The following is a 21,463-nucleotide window of genomic DNA, read 5'->3' as shown; positions in this document are numbered from 1 at the left end:
CGATGATTCTAAATCGGCTCAACATAGATAATGTAGCATGTTTTATGACGTAAGGTTAAACTAAAACTCAGCGAGTCAGCGACCACAGTCAGTCACCCTATCTAAAGATAAGCTAATAAATAAGTTATTTATTATATATATATATATATATATATATATATATATATATATATATATATATTTAAATAATTTGTATTTAGTCAGTCACACCAGAGCCGTTGAAAACCATTTAACGGCTCTGAGTCACCCAATCGCTGTCAGTCACATATAGACAGAACAGTAAAGAAAGAAAGGAAGGTCAGTCACGCTGATTCCAATGACGTCATCATATGACTTCCCGTAACAGTCGAAGTACGGAAGTGATCTGGACTGGCCGAAAACTTTCCCGTAAGATTCGTTTTAAGTCGTTTCTGTTCCTTGAGGGTGCAATCACTAAGTATGGCGTATCCTGGGTATAATAATGTAAGTATCACTTAAATGTTTTATGTTGTAGAATGTAAAAATAATTTGATAATTAGCTAGTTTAAGAAACGCCAGATTGGTTGAAAAATCTGTAACTTTATGTCTTGTTAGGCACCAAATTGTTACATTTAATAAATTACATATAATTTAGTAGCGGTAATTATTACATTTCCTCTAATATGGATTAGCCATAGACCACAGCGGGTACCCGAGCCCTGTATCAGAAATGTAACTTTTTAAGGGCTATTATTTGCCCACCCGGTTTTCTAGGGCAAGGACATGTTCAACAATACAATACATAAGCCATTACATTTGTGTTTTGTTTTCCATTGAAACATAAACATTACTAATACAAATTATCTTGAGATTTAAAATTGTGGAATAATATTTTTGTCTTAAAAATGTCTTGTAATGTGTTTTAAGCATAAACTTTCACTTCCACATGTCTAGATGTTTTTATTTTATATATATATATATATATAAACAGCAAGTCATCCATCTGTCAAAAACATGCTAAATGAATCAAGTGAAATCAATTCTGCACACACCCACACATATTTTTTAAGGGCAAGGACATTTTCAACAATACAATACATAAGCCATAACATTTTTGTATTGTTGTCGTTTCCATTGAAACATAGAACGAAACATTAGCAAATTGTATTGAAATTTAAAATTGTTTAACCTATTGGTAAATAATTTGTCTTGTTTTAAGCATAACATTTCACTTCACTGCACGTCATCCATCTATGTCAAAAACATAAGTTAAATGAATCAAATAAAATAAATTCTCCGGCTGAATTCCTACACTGTCGGGACTTGCCACTGGGGAAACCTGTTTTTGCCCTTAAAGTTAGATCCCCCCTGTTTTCTGAGAGTGTATAAGCCCAAATATTTATTTATATATTTTGTCAGTTTTATTGACATTTTCTGCTCCAAGTCATGACTTTCTATATGCCTGTCTAATTTAGCATTAACAGGTTAAAGTAAAAAACAAAAAACAAAAAAAAACCAGGCATATGACTATAGTAGCACATGTGGTTTCACCACAGAAAGTCCATGTATAGCCTTTTATCTATGAACAAGCTGTAGGCTGGAGTTTATTTAATAGGCCAAATAGTGATTGGTCTGTACTCTTGGTAAAACCCAGTAAAAAGTTATGAGTTTAATTGGACAATTGTGTGTGTGTTGAAACAAATCCAAGTGGCGTAATACATGATGTTCAGCAATTAGTTGGTTGATACATTCTTTTGAACAGACACTAACGGTTTATTTAGATTGCACATTTTATATAGCTGTAGCCTATTAGGGCTGTTGCCATGGGCAGAACACTTGAACCCATGAACCGAAATTTACATCTGAAAATTATTTCTTGTTTTTAATCGATCTGCATTTCAATGAACCAAGATATTTTAAATTCAAACAATGTTGTGTTTGTGCTTTTTTGGCATGTCATATCACTGTAGCCACCTCAGTTTTTCTTCTTTACTTAAAGGAGTAGTTCACTTTTAAAAAAACTTCTGCTGATAATTTACTCACCCCCATGTCATCCAAGATATCCATGTCTTTCTTTCTTCAGTCGAAAAGAAATTAAGATTGTTGATGAAAAAATTCCAGGATTTTTGTCCATGTAATGCACTTTACTGGGAACCAAACAGTTCAAGGTCCAAAAGACACTTTCAGTACAAACTTCAAACTGTTCAAAGGGCTTTAAACGATTCCAGACGATGAATAAGGGTCTTATCAAGCGAAACGATCGCTTATTTAAAAAAAAAAAAAAATGGTCGCCTTGCTCGTGACTCTCCTGTTCGAACTCGTTTATCAAAATTAGCTAATCTTTTTCTGTGTCATTTGGTTCATTCAACGAACGGAATTAACAAATTGACTCGGGAAAAGATTTTGTTCATTTTGATGAACAAGTTCGAACAACTTCTAGTTGCAGAGTTGCTTTACTGAAAGCTACAGCTACGGTCACTATGGTACACCTATAGACTATACACCTAAGAGTTTATATTTAGACTATTTTGGACTGGTTCGGGTCGTACCACTGCGGAGTAGCCCAGTACTTAAGTGACTCATAGAGGTAAACAGAGAGAAGTAGCTCCGGCTACAATGTTAAAGTTGCACAGGTGAGTCCTCAGAGACTCCCGCTGCCATTCTCTCTCCAAAATATACCCTCAACTGTTGTCAAGGCAAAGTTGTGTCAAAACGCGCAGAACAGAGCATACAGTATGCATATGCACTGAAACCGCATGCTGAAAACAGAGCTGTTTTTGACCAGGTAAAATTAGTATTTTCTTACAATACTAATGAGAATTTTTAATTAAAGTATATTACAAACTTTTCATTTAGACCCTAAAGAATCAAATTAAATTGTATGAAAATGGCATTTTATGACCCCTTTAAAAGGTTGATACCACTGTCATATGTGCAATATAAATGTTTGTATGCAGCTCGGTGTATATATAACTCATTTGATTATTAAGTAAACTTTGAGGTTTGGTTTGTCAGGCAAATATATATATTTTTTTCCGATCAGTACAGTAGGCTGCTTAAAAGTGTCACTTTTTTACTTGCAGTTTGGTGGTCCAATGCCAGGAGTTCCTGCTCAGGGTATGGGAATGCCAGGGGTCCCTGCTGCAGGTGGTTACCCACCACAACAATATGGGGCGTACCAGGGGACTTTTCCTGCTGCTCCTGCCCAGGACCCAATGTGGGGCTATTTCACAGCAATAGCTGGTCAGGTGAGAGCTGCTAGCTATACTGTCTCTTCTGTCGCATCATGTTGTTCATGTAGTAAACATAAATCTAATGTCAGGATGGTGAAGTTGATGCTGAAGAACTTCAAAGGTGCCTCACCCAGACTGGAATCAGCGGCACCTACAATCGTGAGTGCAAATATCGTGGAAGGATTTTTAGTTCCAAATGCTTGGACTAGCAAATCAATAATACAGAGCGAGTGGATCATGCTCACTTGCGCGGCTTCACACTTTTTTTTTTTTTTTGCAGCCTTCAGTTTGGAAACCTGCAGGATTATGATTTCCATGCTGGATGTATCCTTCACAGAAAAATGAAACCACTCTGTACAACTTGAGTCAAAAGTTTGCTTCATGCAGTATCCCAACATCTTGATGTGGTTAAGATTCTTAAAGCAGGTGTGTACAGAGAGATTACACCGGAAAGATGGGTTTCAATGAGTTTAAAGAACTGTTCACTGTGCTAAACGGCTGGAAGCAGAACTTCGTAATGGTGGACAGGGACTGCAGTGGAACTGTGGATCCTCATGAGATGTCCCAGTGCCTTGCTAACATGGGTGAGTGTGACCGCTTTCATAGAAGTATAAGTTTAGTCTATTTCTATTGACTGAGATCAAAAAGTAGCTTGTTCTCAGGGTAAAATATCTCTCAAAGAATAGCAAAGAAAAATGTGTGTCATGATCGCACAGGTTTCCGGGTTAGCCCACAGACACAGAATGCCATCATCAAACGCTACAGCAAGAATGGAAAGATCTACTTTGATGACTATGTGGCGTGTTGTGTGAGGCTAAGGGCACTTACAGGTGAGGCTTTTTGTAAAATTTAGGAATGCAAATATATACAAAACTTGACTATTATAATCACTGATTATAGTTATACTAAATATTCTGTTAATTGTCTTTTTGATCAAACACTGTGTGACTTTATTTGTTTTTATGTAGATAACTTTAGGAGGAGAGATACAATGCAGCAGGGAATGGTGAACTTCCAGTATGATGATGTAAGTTAAGACAAAAATTTCCCATTTAGCTGCCTATATTTTCAGCCTCACTTCCACTTATTTTTAAAATCTAAGATGTTTTTCTACTGATTAATTGTAGAAGTAAAATTGGTTACTTCTTGAAAGCATATAGGAAGCTGTTGTAACATCTTCAATTTCCTCTTGCAGTTTCTCTTGTGTACTATGTCTCTCTGAAGAGGATTAATGACAATACAGTATACACTCCAGGAAGAGCACTGAATGACTGAAAGTGCGAAGAAATATATTTGCTAATGCCAGTATAATGTTATATGTGAACGTAGGAGTAAACCATATATTACTCGATATTGTTAGCATTATATGTGCCAAAGCAGACCTCAATTGTTTTTAAATGATCTTTTTCATATTCATTCTTTATAAATTCTGTTTATTATGTTAAAATATAACCACACTTACCATGTATTTTGCCAATAAAACATGGTGCATCTTAAAGAGTTGTGTTCTTGCTTTATTTAGCTGCAAGGACAGTGGGAATGTGCTGCTGTGGTTCATGTATGTAGTAAAAATCAGTGCTGGGGGAAATGTGTTACAATTACGTAATCAGAATACTTTTTTCAAGTAACTAGCAAAGTAATACTGCTTTTTAATTTACATTTATTTACTGACAGCTTTCCTGTCTGTGTGTTGTTGAGAGAAAGTGCAGAGGTGCCGTGTGTGCTGGCTAAACATGAGCTGGCTTGTTTGTAGTTCTAGACTAAATGTGAGCATGTATTTACTCGTCTCACTTGCACAAAAACAGATTAAGTATTCCTCAAGTCAAGTGACCTTTAGTTATATAGCTTTTAACCAGATTGTTTCCAGCTTTACATTGATTATAGGAAATTAAAGTAACAGAGGTTATTTTGGCATTACAGCAGCTCTAGAATAAGGTTATTGTCCAGCTAAAGTTAGTTTTGATTGATTCACTTCCGTTGCAAAGATCATTAGTTATTAACTTAACCACACTTCGGCCAGTCATCCGCACAACAACAGTGCCTGGTGGCTTGAGAACACAAACCTTGAAATAGGATCCAAGGTACAAGCATTTTGAAACGCGTCATCTCTGTGTAAACTTCAAAAAACGCGAATCTGTGAAAAAGCTGATGGCGTGCACATGCGCATTACGGGTTTAGTCTATCGGTATGCGTGTATTTGAATAAATGTGTAGGTGTGTAGTCTCTCTTTACAAATTTACCTCAACAAATTACTTGTCTGGCCTTAAAAATTCATAATACAGAATGTTGAACTGGAATCATTTTGACAAAGTTGTACCGAATGTACCGAAGTAAAGGGAAGGAGGCCTTCACAGGGAAGAGACTAGTTGACACTTCAGGACTGCATTGTTGTCGTGTCCAGGCGCAGAGGGGTATTGCACAAAAGTAGAATTAAGAAAGCCAGGATAACTGAACAGTCGCGGTTTGACCTAGTCTGATCAGTGCATCCTGGCTTAATCCGTTGCACGTTTGCTGAGCCAGGATGAGAACGCGCGGCTATGTCAAGCAGGGCCGGCTTTGCCGACAGGCGAGACAGGCGGCCGCCTGGGGCGCCATCTGCTGGACGGGGCGCAAATTGCAGAATTGAAAAAAAAGTTAATTAAATGTATGTATCGTATTATGAAAGCTGCGTACACGCTGTACACGTTTACTGTGCATCGTCTACACACTGCTTGTATTTGTCCATTTCTTTTACAAGATTATACAATCCTAAAAAACGACTGAGTGACTCCGACAGGCAGCTGTCAAACTCACGCGCGTTGCTCAGCAACCGGGAGTGGCGCGAAAACATCTGACAGCTGGTTTTAGCGCTTTAGTTTCCTCGTGTGATACGCACTGTTCCGTGCCTTCGGCTCAAAATAGTCCTCGTCGACTTTGTTTCGCCCGATTCGACATGTTGACAAGGGGATGCCCGCGTATATTCAAAATGGTTGGCACGCGCTGCTTTGTTTACGGTATCTGTAGCCGGCCGACAGCGTCGGTTTTCCTTTTTGATTGACGAATAATATATCTGCAGAAATAGACAGTTGGCTCATTGCACGCAGGCGCAGAACGCACATTATAGCTGACGGTCAGTTCTCTCGGTGTGTTCAGGTGCAGCTTTTACCCCGACGAGAGGCGACACAACACAGTCGGCTTTCATCAGCGCTAGTTCGTCGGCGTTATATTAACCTTCAAATGGTCTTCGTTTCCTTTTTACACTTCTGGGCTTCGGGGTCTATACGACCCCAACAATTGATTGAGTAATTGTACAAAAAATATAAATTTTTAATCATACAAATATTATATATATATGAAGAGTTCAGATGCAAAAGCCTCTAAATGCCATTTGAAATTTTCTTCTTTAATGATGATTTTTTATCAAACTTGTATATTTAAGTTCAGTAATTTCACTTAAATAACAATTAATAGGTAATCTTCATTGCCATTTAAGTGAAATTACTGAACTTAAATATGCAAGCTTGATAAAAATGATCATTCTAGAAGAAAATTTCAAATGGCACTTAGAGGCTTTTGCATCTGAACTCTTCATATATATATATATATGTTTACTTCTCATCTATTCAGTAATGCTGTGTTTTTGGAGATATACAGTACTTTTGTATCCATATACCACACAATTCCTCAACTACATTAGCTTGCATATGAATTTTTTTTAATGATACATTGCATTTATGCTCTAGTACTAGGCCTTCATTTCTGTGTAGGAATTTTCAGATTTATGCTGAATTTTTTTTTTTTTCAAGGGGGGGGGGGGGGGGGGGTTGAGGGCACTCTCGCCTTGGGCACCAAATAACCTAGAGCCGGCCCTGATGTCAAGCCAGGTGTATATAGTTTGGATAAATGCACGTTCACGGCATTCTTAAAAAGAGCGCGAAATCGATCACAGAATCACCGATCCAAAAATGGACAAAACGCGTGCGGCATACTTTTCACCTAATGAGCAACAGCTTCTTATGGAAACGTATGAAGAAGTGAAACATATAATATGTAAAAAAGCCAATACAGATGCTGTAATAAAACAAAGAGAGAATGCCTGGCAAACAATAGCAGACCGATTGAATGCTAAGTCCATAAATAACCACACTCTAAAAAAAAATGCTGGGTTGTTTTAAGCCAATTTTGGGTCAAATATGGACAAACCCAAATGTTGGATTTAAAAATGCAATTAATAAATTCAATCCAACAGCTGGGTTTGTCCATATTTGACCCAAAATTGGTTTAAAACAACCGAGCATTTGAGTGTGCAGTTCTCCACTGTAACCCTCATAATTACAATTTGAGGAGTTACTTGTCATTTAAAAAAATAATTGTATATTTTGCCTTAAATGTGACCAGTGGACTTACATTTAACATGAAGAATAATTGCAAACACTTATCTACTATGTGTATATTTTACATATTTAGTTTATTTTATGTCTATTATCTCTTTAATCTTTTTACTCTTATCTATTTCTATGTAGGTTTTGTTTCTAATTGATTTAATGTAATCTATAATCAGATATTTTGCACTATTTTTATCCATCTAATCTATTTTATCATTTGTATCTATTCCTCTTAAAGAACAAACATGTCTGGCCAAAAAAGGACTTGGCAGAAAGTCTAGATTAAATACAAGAATATTTTGCAGGCTGGTAAGTGACTTGTCTGCAGAGAACATGGTGACATGTTTGCTGACATTTAGACCCCGTTTACACCTGGTATTAAAATGCGATCTGTATCCAGATAAGTTATCCGGATAATAAGTACTGATTCCGTTTACACCTGGCCACATAAATGTGTTTTTGCAAAACGGATATAAATCCGATCTTCACCTCCTGCGTTATATGCAGATTTATTGGATTGCACGCCACCAAAAGCAACAGATCTGAGCGGCATTTTATTGATCATCAGCTAATTTCCAAATCAGAGACATCAATAAGAGAGAGTGGCAACAGGCCTGGTAAGATAATTTCGTTTCTTTACTTGAAGATGTGTTAACTGCGTCTGTGACTTACTTTCACTTTTATTTGCGATGTTTGCACGTTGAATAGACGCTCAGCTGCTCATCTGCGGTGATGCGTGTCGCGTGTCGCATCTGACTAGGCTATAACATGACATATAGCCTATATAACACGCTCTCACTCGTTTATTTTTTAGCATTTTTGGGAGGAGTAAAATATACATATGTGGTTTCAACAACCAGATTGCGTTTACACCTAGTAAAGATCCGGACACAATGCGAGCCAGACTACCTCCAGATGTGGTCAGGCAGATCCGATCACGATCCAATCACAACGCGTTTACACCTTGCATTAACATGCGTTTTTTATTATCCGGATAACTTATCTGGATACAGATCGCATTTTAATACCAGGTGTAAACGGGGTCTTAATGGTCTGTGCTGATTTTAGCAATAAAAAAAAGTCATATATCTGGTACGGGGGTGGCCCTCCAACCCAAGACTTCACCACAGCACAGCACCACAGGCCTATTAAGGGAAGCCAGTGATTCCAATGGGTCTGCCCTATCTCGGATGACTCTTTCATGGCTGAATGCTCGTCTGAGTATTAAAACTTCCTCATCAACTACATCATCCAACAAAGGGCAAGCCATTGTGAATAGGAAAAACAAATCTTTAGTCTCTATATATACTATATATTGACCTTGTTGTTACATGAAACCACATTTACGACTTAATGAGCCATTTCTTATTATCTCATCAACTGCAATAAAATAGCCTCTAATTTTTTTTATCATTCAACTATACATTTCTACTCTATATTTGCATAGATATACATAGTCTTTCTATTTCTCATATTGTATAGTATAGTTCTTTTGCATTGTGTTGGCATTTATTGTGGACAGCAAAGTTATAATTGCTCAGGAAAATCTGCTTTCCTCACTGCAGGTGTATGCCAATAAACGCTTTGAATCTCAAATAATATATTCATCAAACCTCTGACAGTGAAATGAACAGCAGTTTTTAATAAAACTAAAATATCAGCACGCATTCTTAGATGAATGACAGTATATCTAATATTTTAATGCAGGAGCATAAAGTAACTAAAACATTAATATCTTGTAGGATTTAGGGAGGAACTAGTCGATAAATCACTAGGATTAATCTTAGCCTGGTTGTTAGCCTGCTCTGGAGCAGGCTAGCTGCAAAGTGTAAATCTCCATAGTAACTTAATGTAGATTAATTTAGCCTCCATTCGTGCAACCGAGTTAGGGCTAAATTCAGCCAGGATAACTGGAAAATCTCAGCTTAATCCCTTATCTTGCTTTTGTGCAATACCCCCCTGGTCCTTCATCAGATCTGGATCCGGCGGACTGCGGTAAACTCTGGATAAACAGAGAGACTAATATTAGCGTAGACGCCATTCTTCTTATGATGCAATGAGTACATTAGGATTTATGGGAAGTGTTTGCAGTTCTGGCTGACCTAATCTATGCAGCCTAACACTGAAATTCTATGTCTATAATTAGGGATGGGGCCGATCCGATCCAGTATCGGCATCGGGACCGATACCAGCATAATTCACGTATCGGATTTTTCCGATCCAACCTGCGGAGAAATCCGATATTTATGATCCATGTATGCGCTTTAACGTTGTCTGCTGAAATGACTCCAAAAGTGATTCCCGCCGGGCCTGCTAGTCTGCTATAGCTGGCAGCAAACTGTGGAATGGATATCCTGAACGGAGGTGCAGCTCAATCAGTGACTGTAAAACATAGGGCTCAATGAGACACACCCCCGCTCAGGAAATCCATTCCGCAGTTTGCAGCCAGCTAGCAGGATAGCACTGAGCTATAACATGTTCGCTGTGTGGAAATCATATGGTGGAACTGGAAACACCGCTGCAGTGCAGAGCAAGACAGCAAAGTGCAATGTTTGCAAAGCCGTATTAATTAAACTATTTGATGCATGTTTGCAATTCGCAGTCCAGAAGAGAAAGAGAGAGATCTCTCACGCGGTGCAACAGCAAGCACAACATGACAGCCCGGCCCCGGCGTAATGAGTGACGACAGAGGAAACGTAGCCTGGTTACACTTTAGATCTGTGATATTAGTCTGATTTCCAAATATTAAAGAATATATTGAGGTAAAAAAAAAACATTAAACAATAGCCGCATTCTGTGTAGCCAACTTCCTTCCCATCGCGGCGGTGCACTGTCATTTCTCCCTAAAACTCAAACTTTAAGACAGAATCAGCACGATCGATGATTGTAGTAAAATGCAGTCTCTGCTGTTACTAAATTGCGTCACGCTTTTAATAATAAAAAGAGCTATTAAAAGCACAAAATTTGCGCAAGAGATGTTGTTACCAGTGCGGCGCGCTCCGAAACAGACCGCAACAAGACAAGCAAATTATAATCTGGGCTTCATATGCGCGTCTAAACGATCAAATGTAGCCTGCACAAAAATGTCAAACCGACCGACTTGGAGATTAACACTTAAACAATTTATTATGTCTAAAATGAACGTAGTTATGGAAATATTTGGGAGAAAATATGGTGCATCAGTAGACTATGAAATCTGAACTCGTTCTTAAAGGGGCAGCAGTATAAATGTGACGATTGCGATTACTGAGAATCAAACAACCAAAGGCAAAGAGAAAATCACTCACAGCTCTTGAATGAATTACTTCAGCTTTAATAAGCATAAATCTATCTATGATAAACTTTGCAGTGCTATTTTACTTTTGATTACTTTATTATAATTCTTTTTAAGACCATACCTGAACAATGTTTGTAGACCTTCCTGAAATTAAAGCACTGTGTAGGCCTGTATAATGTGTATCTTTGTTTAATTGTCTATCTATTGTTTACTTTAATATATATATATATATATATATATATATATATATATATATATATTGACATGTACATATCATCCTTGCCTGTAGAGAGGAGTTTATTTCAGCATCATATAAAATCAACAATAATGATAAATACTATCAAAGCAAACACAGCTCTGGTATCGGAAAAGTATCGGTATCGGCCGATATCCAAAGTCAGGTATCGGGATCGGATCGGAAGTGAAAAAATGTGGATCGGTGCATCCCTATCTATAATATGTAGCTGCTAGTTCAAAGAGTTGTTTGATAAAATGAGTGAAATACAAACTATAAAAATGAAATTTTAAATAACACAAATATACTTTAATCTCACTTTATTTAAACAATGTCTTTGCTGCTCGACTATCCTGTTCCCAGTAACGTTAAAGTCCCCGTGAACCGGAAGTTGCAAACGATTTTTCTCCAGTGCAGTGACGTATTTCCAAGTGAAACGGAATATTGAACAGAGGGCAGGATTTTACTCTAGCGCTCCTCCTCTCCATCTCTCGCTCATAGACACCTAACCCCAGCTGCTCCCGACGAGCTGGCTGGCGCCTTGCATGGCTGACACCGCCGTCGGTGTGTGAATGAGTGTATGAATGGGTGAATGTGAGGCAAAATGTAAAGCGCTTTGGTGGCCATTAGGTCTATGAAGGCGCTATATAAATGCAGTCCATTTACCATAGCAAACTAACGGTTTGAGGGGAGTGGTTAAGCGTTTCCCCACCCAAACTGTGAAGCCTACGTCATCAGAAAAAGAAACCGTTCCAGACCGGAAGTAACTTTTCAGATTTTGATTAAAGATTACTAAGGTAAAACATTTTTTTAATATATATTCACTTGCACGGATTAATTGTTCACCACAAGACTAGTATAACACAGAATGTTCCCACTTGGTTATTTTTGGAAACCAAATAAGAACGTTCTAGGAACCAAAAATTGTTAACTGGGTTCAAATATGAATATAATAAGCAAAAAAACATCACTTTTTTATATTGCTAAAATAAGGGGCTGTATCCGAAATCGTGTATATGTCTATGGGTACATACTACATTCACCATGTTGTCGTTATCACGTGTCCTACCAGCGTCAGTTGCGTTGCGGTGGCACGTACTAGGATAGTACTGTGTTCACCGGATTCACACTTCAGAATCTCGCCTGAAGATTTTTTGTCTAGCTCTTTTATGAATACACTGTTTTTCGTTTATGACATAGTAGGGAGGTGCGATTTTGAATGCAGCCAGAGGCATACTCTCTTGAGTAGGTATTATTTTTAATAGTACTTCATGACTGCTAATTTTCTATATATGTATGTAATTCGGACGTACTTCATCCACCATGCAGTCATGCTCTCCTGTGGTCACATGGGATAGGAAAGTGTCCATTGTATGCACACTTCAGAATCTCACTGAAAGTTGTAGGTCATCCAGCTACTTTTGGCCTACTCTTTTTATGAACTAAGACTTAAACTGATTTTCGCCTTCAATATAGTAAGGATGTATGAACTTTCTTCTTCTGCAATCCAGAATGGCAGAATGCAAAGCTAATAGGTTCATGAGTGAATTTGCACACATGAACAGTAACACAATATTGGAAGTAACACAATATTGCAAAGCATTACTTTAATCTCGCCCTTAAAGGTGCAATACCTAAGATTTTTGCATTAAAATATCCCAAAATCACAAGGCCATGTTATATATTTAGTAAAGATGATAACTCACAATATTCCAAATGTTTCAAACAATGTTTAAATCGCGAGAAAATTGAGATTTTAACCAAGGAAACGGAACGTGTCAGCAGGGGTGAGCTGGGAGTCGCGAGTCAATCGCGTCATATTCGCTTACCTCGGTTTCCGCTCTTACTACGTGTAGTCCTGGACAAATGCGGTAGTTGTAGTTGTGCGTTAGCCAGGCGCGGAGTTTGCGGGGGGGCAGGGGGAGCGTTGCCCCCCCGGTGGCTGAAACGGGTAATCGCATTTTCTTAAAAAGGCTGTAAAAAAACTACCAACCCCAATCTCTTTAAGTTATCGCTCACTCGGTCGATTGTGTCATCTAACTCTGAGAGAAGCTTTTCTGCGATAAATGGGCGTCAATTTGAAATGTGCTGGGGACAGAGACGTACTCGAAAGGGCATTTTCACAAGTGCTGGGTACGCATTCATTCTTTTTCTCTCTTTCGAGTAGGTCATGTTTTGAAAGACGATGTTCTGTAGCTCTGATGTACATAAATAAAAATGAGCACAATGTCCGAGTATAGTGAGTATAAAGTATACGCCCTTTATTGCATAAATAAAAATGAGCACAATGTCAGAGTATAGCACTTTTTTCATGTGTATAGTGAGTATATAAAATATATACTCCCTTTTTCGTGTATACAGTGATGGTCCAGATCCAGGACTCGGGAGGTTCGAGGTTCTAATCCGCACTCGTAAAGTTTTTTTTTTCCCCTCATCAAAACCAATAGGTAGCCTAATCCCGTGTCTTAAAATTTTTTCAATGATTCATGAAGTATAAATGCGAAATTTAACTAGTTTTTTAATCATTATCATTGCCAGAATGTGTTTTGAAAAAAGGAAAGAAAACTTTAAGGTTGAAGATAATATTTTAACAGTGCAAAAGTGGTCCACATTTCATGATCCTATAACGAAGATGCGACGCGAAGTGGCTGTTAATGCGAAGTTCTAGCTGTTTACAATGACATAAAGGCAATAAAATATCAGTGTATTGTTTTACTGTTTTTTCTTGGGATAAAAATAAATATGTGTTTATTTAACATGTTTTTTGTTTTTTTTTTGTTTTTTTTGCCCCCCCTGGCTCGAATGTCAAACTCCGCCTATGGCGTTAGCGTCTATCAAACGACAGCTTGTTTCGCGCATTTGTTATGGAATGGAGCACATATATTCTTTTCATTTATTCTCGGAATGTGAACTGTTGGCTGTAAAGGGGGTCGCACACTGGACGAGAAGCGCCGCGCCACGTTTAGGACAACTCCACAGTAACGCGTCGAACACCGGACGCGCACTTTCTCATCAGTGCATGGCCAGCAAAATTGTTATGTTTAATGACAGAAAATGAAGATAATGTCTGTTCTATTGTACTGTACAATTAAATACAATCGTTGCTGAGTCTGCATTCTGAAAACTTTACCTCAGAGAATCCGTTCACAGAATGAATTGAGAATCTCACCTGAAAAAATCTAATAATAATCAGTAATTGTCATTCAAGCAGCTGATTTCTGTAAATGACTGCAAAACTAAATGCATATTGCAGCATAGGGCAAAGTCAGGATCCATTAGCAACGGTTTGAGGCAAAAATAATTACAATTTTATATAAAACTATGTAAATGGCGCTCTGTGGCGCAGCAGGGTTTTGAACACGGTCCTGAAACGTTGCTGGGCGCCGCCGGTATAGATAATAATGTGTTCGAATAATTATGTGGTGCGACGCGGCGCTGCCGCTTCTCGTCCGGTGTGCGACCCCCTTAACGTTAATTTTGTGAAACTGTAGCTGTGGTTGAATACTTACACGACATGAAAAGATGTGTCAAATGTACATTGCAGACATCCCAAGTCTCCCGGAAATTCCATATTGATAGAGTTTCCCTGATGCCCGCAAATTAGTTAAAATCTCCCGGGATATAATGTTAGAGCGAGACATACTGCGCGCATAACATACAGCGCGCTGCGCGTGCACTGTACAGAGGGAGAGACTTTGCGTGTGTGCCTCGCGAACGCGAAAGTTAGCCTTCCCTCCCACCCCCACAATCTTGTTATCGAAATATCCGAGAAGCCTCTCGCTGCATCCTGCGGTGGACATCCAACCCGGCCCCATCCAAGTGTGACGTCAGAAGCTACCACGCCCATGCCCAAATTGGACACATTCTCGTTAACATTTAAAAACAGGAAGAACTATCGAGAAGAGAAGACTAGAAGACGAAGGTAACTGCGAAACAAAATGCACAAAACACACTTGCGGTTTTAGTATAAACACTGTTTAACATAATACGAATGAGCTGTATGAGAATGAGATGTTGCATGTTGTAAGCTGCTCTTATCACTTTATTAGTTTGTAATGTGTGGGGCTGATCACTTGACTAGCATGCCTGCTCCGCAATTAGCGCGAAAGCCCGCGATATGTAATAAATTGTCAAAATATCGACGTAATTCGAATCAATAAGGTTTGATGTTGTTTTAGAGCTATGAATTATCTTCAACTTTCATATTGGTCATTTAACTCCCCTGTGATGTCTCTTGGTGTATTTAGTATCAGTATACTCTCAACTGAAACTTTTGTTATGTCTACTATACTATTATTATTATTTCACCAATTTCATGTTGTTATTTGGATTAAGGGTAAATATAAAAATATATTATTTTAGTGTTTATGTGTGACGTTACATCCTGTAAATCTTATTCTGCTTGAAAAAGAATATGAGATATATTATTGTACATTTAAATCTACTTTTTCCATAGGCAATCATAAATGCCCTGGCTGTCTCCTGGCTGGGATATCTCCTCACAGGAGGCTGAGCAGGTCTTCCTTTCTGGTCTGGATTATCATTGCAGGTCAGAGTAGATTATATCTTTATTTTTGCACAATGCCCAGTGCACCCTTTTGTTACTGATAATTCTGTTACAGTAACACAACTGTGACTGTTCTCTCATAACTATTTCAGTGAAGTGGAAGATTTTAACTGACAAATTGACAAATAATTGAGGAAAGAAAGGAGACCATTCAATTGTTGGCTGTTACTTTTACATTTACACATTTGGAGTTTGGAATTACGTCAGTAACATGAATATTCAATTTGACTTTCTCTCTCTACAACTCCAACATTTCATAACTGTTTAGTGTTAAATCAGAAATATATATTTTATTTGAACATGTTAAACTCATTTGTATTTATCTCTCTCTCAGAGTTGAAGCCATTCCTGCAGCAACTGGTGGAAAACGGGGGATCTTTTTGGTGCTTTTGTTCTAGCATAAATAATTTTGTTCTTTTGTATAATATAAATAAATACATATGTATATATAAATAAATTCACGCTTGAATCATTCTCAAGTTTTGCCTTCTGATATTCTGGCCATATCATTTAGTGACTGCATGTGCTGATTCCATCGTTATTTTATCTGATAATGAGCAAATTAGTTAAACTTAAGTAGGTTAATCAATATACAGCATAATTCAAGAAACTAGGGCTCACACCACTTTTCAGTTGAATAAGATTGATATACATTTTTAATTTGTTTTGTATGAATTTACATTTTTGTAAATGTCTCTGATGCATTTTGAATAAAAAAAACACATTGTATAAAAATACTCCTGAGATTAAATGTCTTTCGAACTATGTACATACAAACTAAAACAAGGGTCCTGTAACCGGGGTCCTAAAGCTGCAGCCTTCGATTGTGTAGGGATTTGCTCTGAACAACTGACATTGGTTATTTTAACAAAAAGTTATCACACTTGCATAAATGGGTCATGCGTAAACTTGATGTATTAACACAAAATATTACATTAAAAAAATAATTTGTGACCAAGATATTTTGAACTATGATGATATTTGGATATGTTAAACTCATAAAACCTGTACAGAAGAGGAAGCGAGAGATTAACTGTTTTTTTATGTATTAGAATATTGTGCAAAAGTTAATTTATTTCGGTAATTCAACATAGCTATATGCTGTAATCATCAAATTTATAACACATAAAGGCATGAAATATCTCACTTTGCTTATAATGACTAATGAGTATATATTAGTATATGATTTAAGGTTTACATAAATTCCATTCTGCCATTTCAAAGTAATTTGCTATAACAGGCATTAACAGGTGAATTTTTAATTTGTAAAAATGCAATATTTCTATAACCACATAGAAAGAAATGTTTAAAAACGTTTTTTTTAAATTATTTTTTAGAAGGGATAACTATAGGCCTAAGTGCAGTTTGGATCCCATATAATTAAGAAAGAGATAAAAACTCATTTTAGTTTAAATATAGATGCTCCCTTATATGTTTATTATAGCAAAACCATGATTATTGATTACCATTTGTAACAGAAATACAAGAGAAATACAAAAATATCGTTTTAAGGTACATTGTTTACTTGTCATTAACTTACAAAACCAGTGAGCAATGCAAACGTATTGTCTAATACAGCTGTTAAGGGAGTGCTTGTGATTTAGACGATTCCAAGCCTGCCAAAGCGTCACAATTTAACTGCACCAATAATCTGTAGTGCCACATCTCTACACAAATAACCTCATCTTTATTATAAATCAATAACTACTATGATAACAACCATAAACATATTCCGACAGGAAGCAGCGGCATTTTGCGCATGTGTACACGAATCGCATCAAATTGAGTCACGTGCCGTCTTTGGACATGGGCGAGGCTTCCGACGTCACACATGGATGGGCGTGGCTTCTGACGTCACACGTGGATGGGCGGGGCCTCTGACGTCACACTTGGATGTGGGCCGGGTTGGATATCCACCGCAGGATGCAGCGAGCTGTAGTTGAAATATCCACAAGTTTCCTACGCCCCATGAGGCCTTGCGTCAAAAGTGGGCGCGACTTCCGGTTTGAAGTAAACAAAGCGCTACTTGACATGCTTGACACTCGTTCATTCAACAGTTGACAGTCATTCAAGTTATAGCGATCCAAACTAGCTAACGATGTGGGAACACAACCTCAACGAAATTAAAAAGGGTGAAATAACAGTACCTTTACCCTCCACAGTAGTTGATTGGGAGTAATAACATTATTAATAATCAATACTCATCAAGGCATGGTGACAGACAGTTATGTGAGCTGACAAACAATTAAAATAAAAAATACACACTTAGTCATTGTGCTTTGGACTTTATTCAAAATTATAAATGAATGTGCTAGGCCTACTTGAATACATTAACTGCACATTTGCTATTCTGGCAACTCAGGCTTTGATCCTGAGTTTAGGTGCAACATCAGTAGTGAACAGCCAAACACATGCTGATAGAGTTTATAGAATATTAAGATTTTAAACAAATGAACACAGGATGATTCGTTGTCTTTTGGTAGGTTGATGGAAACTTCAGTCGTTGGTAGGATCACTGTGATTTCGTTTTCAGCTTATGTTGAAAACAATCACGTTTAATTAGTTTAGTCCGGTTATACATACAACCGCGAACAGCACATGTTGTCCCTGAGCTCCGTAACGACATCTCTCATAAAGATTGGCGTCTTTAAATAAATAGTAAAATAATTCTCCGAAAAACAGCTAGCCTCTTCGCTAACTAACACACAAAATACCATTGGAATGCTACTTCCGCCACGTCACCGGAAGTTTCACCCACTTTATTTTTTACATGAGCGCCCCTCGGAAACTTGTGGATACCTCCCGGAAATGAATTCTTGCAGGTTGGGATAACTGACATTAAATTAATTTTTTATTTTTATAAAGTTACCAAGGAGGACCAACCACGTCAACTCCTTGCAAGAGACCTGCCCCTTCAAACCCTCTCCACCATAGCTTCGTCCAGTGACTCGTACAGTAACATCTGTGATAACTAATTTACTTTTAAACCTGACTTTTCTTGCGCGGTCATTTCAGTTTAATGAAAAACAAGCATGTCATTAAACGCAACGTTTATAGAAATCGAACTTTACCTCATCCATGATGACAACTAATTTTCGATTCCCGTCTGACTGATTTATCCACGGTGGAGTTGAAAACAACAGTTCCCATCATTCAGCGTTCCTCTACGTCGTCATCAAGCAAAGCCGTTGTTGTTGTTTTGAATGTAGCGCCCTCTAGCGGCATCTAAATCTTAGGTATTGCACCTTTAAAGTGCTAAAAATTCATCTACAGGGATATATTAAAGCAATGAGACAAATTAAGTTTTGGGTCAGCTATTTTTTTTAATGTTTAATATATAACTGCATGTGTTTTTAAATTATTATTGTTGCAAATTTTACAGATATGGACAAGCAACAGGAAAAAAGTTTTTCATTTTCAGAAAAACCCATTTAAGAATGACCGTTTAATCAATGTGTAAAACAGTTCAATATATAAAAAATAATAAAACACTGAATAAAAAGACACATATACACAGTGATGCTCTGCATCACTTCACAAACAAGTTTTATTAGTCATCACAAGATACAAAATATATACTTTTTTTTAAATCATTCTAACATTTTTTTTTCTGTTTTGTCAGAGGAATAACAATTAAGCTAATCACAATAACCATAAAGTAGAGAGATTTTGACCGAGGAGGAAAAGAGGGAATTCGATCACTCTGTCTTCAACATAATACTACAACAGATCAGCCTGTTCTTCAAAATCTAATCTGAAATTCAACATATCTTCCACTTCAAGTTCCTGCTGTCACATGAGCATTTCATAGCTTTCTCATTGAAATGAATTGTGATGGATTCCCATAGGAAACTAAAGAAATGTCCAGTCTGTGAAATAGATTAAAACTGTAAAATGGAAATGGATTCTGTAAAAACAAATGAACATGGAAGGGGTCGTTTAAAATTCGTAGCGCACATTAACATCGAATGTGTGTTAAATATGTTGAAAGCTCACCTTCATGACACTCGTTTTCCCCGCCCCTACCACCCCAGTAGACAAGACATAACACTGAAGAAGTGTACGTAACAGGACTAAGTCATCACCATGGTGAAACTGAGGGCAGCACAAAAGAGAGAGCGCAAACACGGAGAAACGGACTTCCCTTTCGATAATTACATTTTTGTTACTAAGAGTGAAGGCAAGGAAGAAATCAGATCTTGAAGAGCGTAAATATAGGTCCAAGTATATATATTTTTTGTGAGTATTAATTTAAAGGAGATTTGATATTACATGCTGTTGGAAGGCAATTTTGGAGAACTAGTTGGGATATGTGGTTTTGAGTGTTTATGTGCAGTAAATCAGAAGTAATAATTAGGGATGCCACAGAGTAATTTTGTAGGCAAGTACACTTTCACTAAAAACAAGTAATCATTACTCCTAAAAAAATATGAAACATAAAAAAAAATCACAAACATGTATCTAAATAAACTTTACAAAGGTTTCACAAGATAAGCTATGCCTTTCTTTAAAAAAAAAAAATTATTTTAAATGGTAAAACTGAATTTTCACTTAATATTACTCAGAAATACAAGAGCTGCAAGTCTGTAAGTCTAAAGGGTCCGCTGTGAAATAATGTGGCACAGGCTTCTTTCTTTATCTAGTGGAAATCATGACTCTAACAAGAACCATGAACTAAGAACCATGATATATTGCACACTTATATCTCTCCCCCCTTTTCATCATGTCTCCAGAGTGCCACCCAATGCACTTACTGTAGAAATAACAATTTAACCCTCAGGTGCTCTTCGTTTCGGAGTCACACTTGTTATCTTCCCGGTCAAAAATGACCGGACACCTAAAAATGAAACTTTCTCCATCCCAGTAAAACCAATGCAATTTATTTTTGTTCTATAATATTTATTCTTTTTAATTTAGTATTTTGAGACAATTTAATTGAATTTACTAATATTTATGCAATATTTATGGTTTATTTTTGCCATGGAAAAATATATATTTTTTTCTATATATATATATATATATATTATTTTTTTCAAAAAAATATTAATGCAGTATTTTAATTTAATATAGAGTCTAGGCCTTCAGAAAAAAAATTTTTTTGAAGAAAATTAGCACCATCTGGTTACAGTTTAGAGAAAAAGCGTAGAATCATGGTGTAACCACTAAATGGCATGTACAGCTCTCTATGGAGAGGCATGTGAATTCCCCAGCTGTTTATGAACACATTTTTTTTTTGTTGGTGGTGGATTTGTATATATAGTTGAAACAATCTCAAAAACTATTTCTTATAAAAAAAATGACAAAAATTGTTTTCCCCCATTTTTTTTTTACAATTTCCCATTCATTTCCTATGGGGTCATTTTTGACCAAAGACCACAAGTGTGACTATTTTTTTTAAGACCACTTAGCATGCTCAGATCATGACCTCAATTTTTTTGTGTGTTCACATACATAATGCCATAAAAGTCACCAAGTTTCATAACATCGCAATGAAGCTGTGATTTTTAAAAATTCTAAACATACTTTTTGTAATCAAAATGTATTGGTGTTTATGTGTATAAAAGTGTGTTTGTATGTGTGTGTGTGTTGATGGGTGTGTCTGTTTTGCACTCTAGATGTTGTAGAGTGTCACCCCTTTCCTGCAGTGTACTTTTTTTTTTTTAGAATTGTGGCCGATTTGTAGATTGTACATACAAAAATTCAGAGAATTTTTTTTTGTCAATTTCCCATTCATTTCCTATGGGTCGTCATTTTTGACAGAAGAGCAAAAGTGTGACTCATTTTTTTACGACCACTTAAATTGCTCGAATCATGACCTCAATTTTTTGT

General features: G+C 37.0%; 1 protein-coding gene and 1 long non-coding RNA gene across 2 annotated transcripts; both read left to right on the top strand.

Moving 5' to 3' along the window:
- The first annotated feature begins 301 nt into the window (after positions 1 to 301).
- On the top strand, positions 302 to 4,689 carry gca (grancalcin). The gene is made up of 8 exons (XM_039689556.2): positions 302 to 462; positions 3,042 to 3,206; positions 3,281 to 3,350; positions 3,472 to 3,515; positions 3,628 to 3,775; positions 3,908 to 4,021; positions 4,160 to 4,218; positions 4,387 to 4,689. Exons 1-8 carry the CDS (start codon positions 439 to 441, stop codon positions 4,411 to 4,413), a joined length of 651 nt encoding a protein of 216 aa, XP_039545490.2. The 5' UTR covers positions 302 to 438; the 3' UTR covers positions 4,414 to 4,689.
- Positions 4,690 to 14,826: 10,137 nt separating this feature from the next.
- On the top strand, positions 14,827 to 16,108 carry LOC148977643 (uncharacterized). Its single transcript, XR_016169604.1, has 3 exons — positions 14,827 to 14,989; positions 15,524 to 15,616; positions 15,969 to 16,108. It is a non-coding gene; the product is annotated as an uncharacterized LOC148977643 (long non-coding RNA).
- Positions 16,109 to 21,463: the final 5,355 nt, after the last annotated feature.

The sequence above is a fragment of the Pimephales promelas genome, chromosome 8 (assembly GCF_988280905.1).
Source record: "Pimephales promelas chromosome 8, fPimPro1.hap1.1, whole genome shotgun sequence".
In the NCBI taxonomy this organism is placed as follows: domain Eukaryota; kingdom Metazoa; phylum Chordata; class Actinopteri; order Cypriniformes; family Leuciscidae; genus Pimephales; species Pimephales promelas.
This window is presented reverse-complemented; position numbering and strand designations above follow the sequence as displayed.

Bases quoted from the DNA above. Each gene is read 5' to 3' on its own strand.
- gca (XM_039689556.2), top strand. From the start codon at position 439: ATGGCGTATCCTGGGTATAATAAT. The intron at 3,207-3,280 runs GTGAGAGCTGCT...ATCTAATGTCAG, and splicing joins TCACAGCAATAGCTGGTCAG to GATGGTGAAGTTGATGCTGA. The intron at 4,219-4,386 runs GTAAGTTAAGAC...TTCCTCTTGCAG, and splicing joins TGAACTTCCAGTATGATGAT to TTTCTCTTGTGTACTATGTC.